Source organism: Papaver somniferum, chromosome 4 (genome assembly GCF_003573695.1).
Source record: "Papaver somniferum cultivar HN1 chromosome 4, ASM357369v1, whole genome shotgun sequence".
Classification (NCBI taxonomy): domain Eukaryota; kingdom Viridiplantae; phylum Streptophyta; class Magnoliopsida; order Ranunculales; family Papaveraceae; genus Papaver; species Papaver somniferum.
In genome coordinates this window covers 107,545,017-107,553,367 of record NC_039361.1, presented here as the reverse complement: position 1 = coordinate 107,553,367, position 8,351 = coordinate 107,545,017, and the positions used below count along the sequence as shown (strand labels likewise).

The following is an 8,351-nucleotide window of genomic DNA, read 5'->3' as shown; positions in this document are numbered from 1 at the left end:
CAACAAATCAATTCTGTGAAAATCTAGAGAAGTTTGTACAAATCCTTGTCTTGTTTCAAGTGCTTTAGCTCTTTGTTCGCACGGAATGTTTCCCACTGATTTCTTCTTCGTGTACTTCTTAGAATTTATTTGTACCTAAGTTCTTGTCCTCTCTTGGTCTACCTTTCATCCTTGAGTTTCCTTGCCTTACGCGATGCCTTCGCTCAGGTGAAATTAGGTAATGTTACTGCAAATTGGTTCTTCGTCTCTTCGTTAAATCCATGGAAAGGACCACCACCAGATTCCGTTTTGTATCACCATCATCACTTTTATGTGTATTTTTTTGTGGAAAGATGATTCTTCGCTCTTGTAGAGATACATCTCAATTGTTTAGGCTTTTCTTCTTCAAATCTGTGCCATCTGCGCTGAATACTTTCGCACTCAAAATCTCCCATATCTAGAATTTTGAACATATAAGTAAAGAGATAAGACAGATTTTGTTCTGTTTGAACAATCAATAGATGATGATTCTTTATATTTCGCTCTTTGTATCACCATGACCTTTGATGCGGCCAGAATTGTTCGCTGGAGTTTCCCCTTTTGACCCTAAATTTTGTAGATCTAGATGCACAATAACTAATTTATTTGAATTTCCTTCAAACCAACAAGAAACAGGTAGTGTTTCTAGCGCCAAAATGTAGTTGCAGGAAATCCTACGACACACCCCTTGTATTATCAGGACTATGATTTCTAGATCTAAACTTATTTGATATGAAAATAAAGATAAAGATAAAGATAATGAAAATAGAAAATAAGACACAAGATTTACGTGGTTCGATCAATGTGATCTACATCCACGGGGTTAGGGATCTTCACTATGATAGTTTGTAATTACATATGGATTACAATTGAGACTCCATTGATGAGTATTTGGAGCTCTTGGTTGAAGAAGGAAGAAGAAGATAATAATACAAATTCTTCTCTCTCTCTCTCTACAAATGTGTCCTCCCTAAAGTGTCTCTCCCCTTTTTCTTTTTTGATTATCCTCCTTTCTCTCTCTTGCCTTTCTCTTTATATAGGTATTTACATAATGGATGACAGCTCATATATGGTGGGGTACAACTAACATTTCCCCTAATTTCGGATCTGGCTTGCGATGATATCGCAAGCTTACAAATGTTAATTTCGCAGATCTTCCAATCTTCGCAAAGTTATTACATTTTTCTTATGTTTAAGCTAATATCACCTATTGTGTCGTTTCTCAAAGTGCTCTGCGACATTTTTGTAATGCGTTGTTAAGAATTTCGCGAGCGTATCGTTGTCGCGAAATTCTGATCCTACAACAATCCTCTTTTTTCTTGAATATTGCTTGAAGAGCGATGTAGTTGTTGGAGAGAGATACGTGTTGTTCTAGTAGTCTTTGATCTTTGTTGATGAAGGAACGAGCGAAAGAATACTGGACTTGAAAAGTACGTACTTGCCTCTATTCTTTTGTGAAGTTCCGGAGCGTTGCGAAGTAAATAAGAAGTATCATCTCTTGAAGTATGCGAAGTATGAAGTATCCTTGAAGAAGTATAAGAAGTACTCAATCCTCGAAATATATAATAAGTATGAAGTATCCCTTGAGAAATATAAGAAGTATTCAATCCTCGAAATATAAGAAGTATCCGTCCTTGAATGAAAATAATAAGTATTGCCTCTATTCATGCGAAATTATTACTCCATTTTTGGTGATTCTTGTCGAGAAGATAAAGAACATAAAATGTTTTCTTGGTAATCCATAGTTGCCTCTGTTCTTTATCTATGAGGGTAGAATCCTTGAGAAAATATTGAATGTGCGAATTGTTTCTTCATTCTTATCTTGCTTCTGTCTCATGTTTTGTGCTCATGCGATAGTATAATCTCTTCAATTTGCTTATAATTGTTGAGAAATATATTTCCCACCCTGCTCAGCACGAAAAACTTTGATCACTTTACCAAACTGATTTTTTATCATGGTTGAGAAATCAACATATAACTTCAGAAAATCTTCTCTAGAGATGAATAGATATACCCATGTATAACGCGAATAATCATCAATAAAACTGACATAATACAAGCACCTCCATTTGACATAATTGGAGATTTACCCCAGACATCAGAATGTATAAGAGCAAAAGGTTCAGTTGAAATAGAAGTGCTAAGATTAAAAGAAATAGCTGGTTGTTTTGCCAGTTTACAAGAGATGCAATTTGGTTCTTTATCTAACTGAGTATATCCTAGTAAACCCTTATTGATCATATATGAAAGACGAGAAAAGGAAACATGACCTAACTAGAATGCCAAGACATGAAGGGAGATATTAACATAGGTGCAGTGGGAGCAGCAGCTACAACATGACTTTTAGATTCTGCTGAGAGAATAGGAGATTGAAGGACATACAACCGACCAACTCTAAGGCCTATCCCAACTAGCTTCCCGGTTTTGAGATCCTGTATAGCACAACCAAAAGGAAAACAATATGTGTTATAACCTTGATCACACAGTTGACCAACTGAAATTAGATTCATTGTAATATTTGGTACAAGACGCACATCTGGTACATAAAAGTTATTTGAATTGTTGACCAAGCCTATATGACTTGCAGTTACTGTTGATCCATCAGCAGTATGAATCTTAGGGGTGATGACAGGATGAAGACTTCCAAAAAACTTTTGATTAAAAGTCATATGGCTTGATGCTCCTGAGTCGAGAAACCATTCTGTTGAATAAATACCTGAGGAGATAGAGAAGGCAGACGCAGCTGTAGGATTGTTACCAATTCAGAGTGCTTGTTTAATCATCTCTTGAATATCAGCAATATTTGGTGCAGAACTACCACCAGGTACATCTAATGCATATGAGTTTGATGTTGATGCAGGTGAGACTGGGACTGCCATAAATCTAGTTGGTGCACTGGATTTGTTTACTCCATTAGCATTGATTCTTCTCATGTTTCTTGAAGTTGGTGAGGTGCAAAATCTGGATGAATGACCAAGTTGCTTACAGTACCCACACTGTGTTGTGGGTGAGTCAGGTATTATTGGAGAAGGTGAGGAATTTGCTGATGGAATATTGCAATTCTTTGCAAAGTGCCCAAAAGTCTTGCAATTGTAACATTGCTCTTGAGACATGTCACGTTGCACTGAAGCACTTTAGTTTATTGAAAATTATTTGAACTTGAACGTGTAGGCACAACAAACACTCCTGATATCTCTGGTGTGATTCTTTTTCTCGTTTCTTCTACAATAAGTTCAGAAAAAGCAGCTTCCACAGTTGGAAGAGGTGATCGATGAAGAATAGATGCTCTAACAGACTCAAACTCATCACGTAAAGCCATTAGAAGTTAAACTAAACGTGTTTCCTCTCTATATTTCTGCCACAGTTCCGATTCTACAGTCCATTTTGGTTCCATAAGTGCTAATTGATTCTAGACTATAGATATCTCAGAATGAAAAACAGAAATAGTCTGATCATGTGGTTGCTTCCTAGATCTAATATCTTGTTCAAGTTTATATCTCTGAGAAAAGTTGACTTGAGTGTACCTTTTTGAAAGAAAATCCCATGCATCTTTGGCTACCTCAAAACTGGTGAGTTGCATGCTTATAAAAGGAATAATCGTATTTGCAATCCAAGTGAGAATCCTGTTATTGTTAATCACCCATTCTTCTTTTGTATCCTTTGTTTGTACTTCTTTTCCTTTGGCATTAGAACTGCTTTTTGTAGGGGCTTTTTCTGTACCATCGACATACTTACACATACTCTTTCCTTTAAGAAAACTCCTCATGAGAAATGACCAGTGATTGTAGTTGGTTTCATAAAAATGAACAGTGATAGCTTGAAAATCTTCTCTTGACATGTTATTATGTTTTCTATTGGTTGTATTTTCTCTGGGTTGTATTGTAGCGGAAACTGGTTCTCAGATCTTTCCTAGCTCTGATGCCATGATAAACATGATCATAGAGATTCTAATGTAGTTGTGAGACTAATTCTCTGTGTATTCATTGATAGGCAATAGCCTGACTTATACAACTTTACACAACTAGATAAGGCAAAGAAAAGATACACCTAACAATATCTAGGATATATATACAGCAAGAATATATATATAGTTACAACCAAATAACAACACAATAATGTCAATATATATAATATCTTGACCATATCTTAATATACTTCACAAGGGATGTTTGATTGTCTATGGAGTTACCAGGCGTGGGACAAAAAAAAGTAGGACAAATATGGGAAGCGATGTGGCAAAACGTGATTGGTTGGGAGGGGAACGATTTTGATAGGTAGTGGGCCGGGTTGGGAAACGGTCAATAAACTTCAACCATACAATGTTAGATGCAGGATCTGGATTGATTTTCCTGCATTTGTCACACTTCCATTTATCTCGCTTATAGCATTTTGGATGGAGTTACTAGACTAATACTGCCTGAGCAGCATGCGCAACAAAATACCCAACAAAAAATCTTCTCATATCTGAAAGTCGAGTCACATATGACATAACCTTTTTTTATAATTTGAATTAGTGGGTATGATATATTTTCTGTAAAGTGCCCTTATTTGTTACAACAATACACTTATAATCGATAATTTGCCAAACATTTTTTAAAATCGCTTTATTTTTTAGATTATAGTTTACCTAACCCTTAATTGTTGTTTTCTCAAATCACACAATTAGGTAAAAAAAAAGAAGGTTGACATGCTAAATGAGGTAAATATAATTTGCGTTACTTTATTTCTTGGCTTGGCCAAAGTTGACAAGAATACCGATGGCTTTATTTTGTCTATCTAGCACTTTATTGTAATTCATGTTGGTATATCTACCACTTTTTATCTATCTACCAGTTTATATTTGGTGTGTTGCACAAAATTTCCAGTTTTTCTCTTTAAAATCATATGTGCATGAACACCAAAACAGAATACAATATTTTGGTGAATTGATCCACACTTCAACTGGTGGAAAGGTAGACGAATATATAGAGATTACATGCCTTTCTTACAAGGGTTACAGAGATGTTTTTGGCGTAACATAAGCTAGCAATTATAGAGAACATATTTCCAATAAATCCATATCAATCTGTAGCGTAACACAAGCTAGTGATTGATACGTGATTTTCTCTTGGCAGCTGTTACTAGAAGAGCTTTGACTGAGTCTTCATGAGATGTATTCCTAACATCCCCCCTCAAGTTGTGCATGAGTGGCCGAATGCTCAACTTGTCTCTAAGAAACTCAAATCTTACAGAAGTAAGACCCTTTGTAAAAATGTCAGCTAGCTGATCTTTTGAGGAAATAAACTTTACCAGTAGTGTTTTGTTTGCAACTCTTTCTCGTACAAAATGGTAATCAATTTCAGTGTGTTTCATTCGTGCGTGAAAGAATGGATTTGTTGTCAGATAAGTCGCACCCAGATTGTCACACCACAATATTAGAACTTGTACTGCAATGCCCAATTCATGCAATAGTGACTGAAGCCATATCAATTCTGATGTAGCTATGGTTATGCCTCTGTATTCAGCCTCAGTACTGGATTTAGAGACCGTTTTTTGCTTGCGTGCACTCCAAGAAATAAGATTACTTCCAAAGTAAATACCGTAGACACTTGTTGATATTCTATCATCTAAATTGCCAACCCAATCAGAGTCTGAGTAGGCATGAAGTGTTGTATCCGCTGAAGGACGGAAAACTAAACCATAATGCACTGTATGTTTGAGATATCGTAGGATTCTCTTAACTAGATCCCAATTCTCAACAAAAGGATTATGCATATACTGACAGACTTTGTTAACCGCTACCGCAATGTCTGGTCTGGTGAGATGAAGATATTGTAAAGCTCCACAGACACTACGATACAGAGTAGGGTCCTCAAATTTCACACTTCCGTGTTTACTGATATTGGCATTTACTGGAAGAGGGGTAGAGACTGGTTTAGTAGCATCCATTTTTGTTCGTTTGGGAAGATCAACTACATACTTCTGCTGACTGAGTATCACTGAAGTGTCTTGGTGGATTACTTCTATGCCTAAGAAGTAACTTAGGTTTACCAGATCCTTTACTGCAAAGGCAGAGCTCAGATTAGTAATAAGGTTGGTGATAAGAGCAGAGTTTGAACCTGTCATGATGATGTCATCAACGTAGATGAGGACATATGTATCTCCTTCCGATGCTTGTTGTATAAAGAGAGAACTGTCAGAAATAGAACCCTTGAATCCCAGTGCAATGAGAAAATTACTTAATTTAGAAAACCAAGTTCTCGGAGCTTGTTTCAACCCATAAATCGATTTGTTGAGCTTACAGACATGATTAGGATAGTCAGGATTGACATACCCTGGTGGTTTCTTCATATATACGGCTTCAGTTAACTCACCATGCAGAAATGCATTTTGGACATCGAATTTCTTCATCGTCCAATTTTGAGACACATAAATTGAGAGAACAAGCCTTATCATTCTAGGCTTTATCACTGGGCTAAATGTTTCATAGTAATCAAGTCCCTCACGCTGATTATATCCTTGTGCTACCAATATGGCTTTGCGTATGTCAATTGACCCATCAACTTTTTCTTTGACGCGAAACACTCATTTTGAGCCAATTAGATTCATTCATTCCTCATATGGAACATAACTCCAAGTTTCGTTGTGAATGTGAGCATTAATTTCATCATCCATGGGTGGTCTCCATGTTGGATCTTTTGATTCTTCATTATAAGAAGTTGGAGCAGTAATATGTGTTGTCTCTAGTGGATATTTAGTTTCTTGCAGACACAACTTGTTTACAGGCTTTCTAATGCCATCTCGAGCTCGTGTGACCATATGATGCTGCTGAATTTGTGGTTGAGCTTGAGAAACAGTGCTATCAGTTGCTACTGATGAAGTACCAACTGTAGTATTGTCTGTGGGTTGATTAATGACTGGAGATGATACTTCTGGCAGACTAGAGGACAACGGTTGATCAATTACAGCTTCAGCTTCAATGGATGGTGATGCTGGTTGGACAGGTTCAAGTGATGCACTAGAAGATGGAACTGATAAAACATATGAGCTTAAGATCTTTGTAGTGAGTGATTTATGTATGAAGTTAGGAGAATTTACCTGTTGCCTGGCAGAAAATGGGAAGCTTGTTTCCACAAATTTGACATGTCGAGAGACATATAGCCTGTTGGTTGAAACATGTAAGCATAAATAACCTTTGTGAGCACTACTGTACCCTATAAAAACACATGGTAAAGATCTTGGTTCGAGTTTGTTTGAGACATATGGTCTAAGACATGGATAGCATAAACATCCAAAAACTCTAAGAGAGGATCAGTTAGGAGTCTTATTGAACAATAACTCTAAAGGAGATTTAGACTCAGTTTTTGAAGCTGGGAGTCTATTGATGAGGTAACATGCAGTTGTGAAAGCCTCAAACCAGTAGGATTTTTGGCATTGAGGCATGAAAAAGAAGCGCTAAACCTGACTCTATTATGTGTCTAATTCTACGTTCTGCAATACCGTTTTGAGCTTATGTATGAGGACATGAAAATCTATGTATAACTCTTGAGCTATTTAGAAAGGCAGTGAACTTTTTAAACTCTCCCCCATTGTCTGACTGAAAAACTTTAATCTTGAGATCAGTTTGATTCTCAATGAGTTTTTTGAATTGAATGAACACAGGAAATGCATCTGATTTAATTTTTATAATTCACAAGTCCCCGGCAGCGGCGCCAAAAAATTGATGGTTATTTTCAATGATGTTGTAGTAAAAGGTTCGTTGAGACTTGTGAAGGAAGATTTTTTTAGACTTAATTTTTATAAATAAAAATAACAAACTCAATTAAAAAGTGTTGTAAAAATTATGGAGAGACCGGAACTAGGATTCCACCATTGGTCGATATTAGTGATTTAATAAAACAATAATTATGCAACTCAACATTCAAATTGATTCTAATAGTATTGCCTAGACATGTAGATTTTCAAAAGAGTAGATGTTAATCCAAGCATAGAATATCAAAACCCTAAAGCAAGCATGTTTTATCAAGAGAAAATACACCTAACTAATTAAAATCATATAATCAAGTTTTAATTCAAAGCAAAAATCATAATAGAGTTTTTATAATTAATTAAAAATAGAAATGTATCACTTTTACCGAAACAACGGCTTCCTCCATAGCCCCAAGGATTGGGGTCTAGCTACGCATATTGGAAACACACTCTGAATAATTTTTCATTGCTCAAAAGTGTTTACAAGTGATGAAATGGGAGAAAATAATGATTAAACCGGCTTTGCTCTAAACGATCCCCAAACTCTCCATCCCCTCACTGATACCCAAGACACTCTTATTTATACTGTGAAGCTAATCTTAGGT

At 36.2% G+C, this 8,351-nt stretch overlaps 1 protein-coding gene across 1 annotated transcript; it reads right to left on the bottom strand.

The window, feature by feature from the left end:
* Positions 1-2,780: 2,780 nt before the first annotated feature.
* On the bottom strand, positions 2,781-3,131 carry LOC113272968. Its single transcript, XM_026522746.1, has one exon. It carries the CDS (start codon positions 3,129-3,131, stop codon positions 2,781-2,783), a length of 351 nt encoding a protein of 116 aa, XP_026378531.1.
* Positions 3,132-8,351: the final 5,220 nt, after the last annotated feature.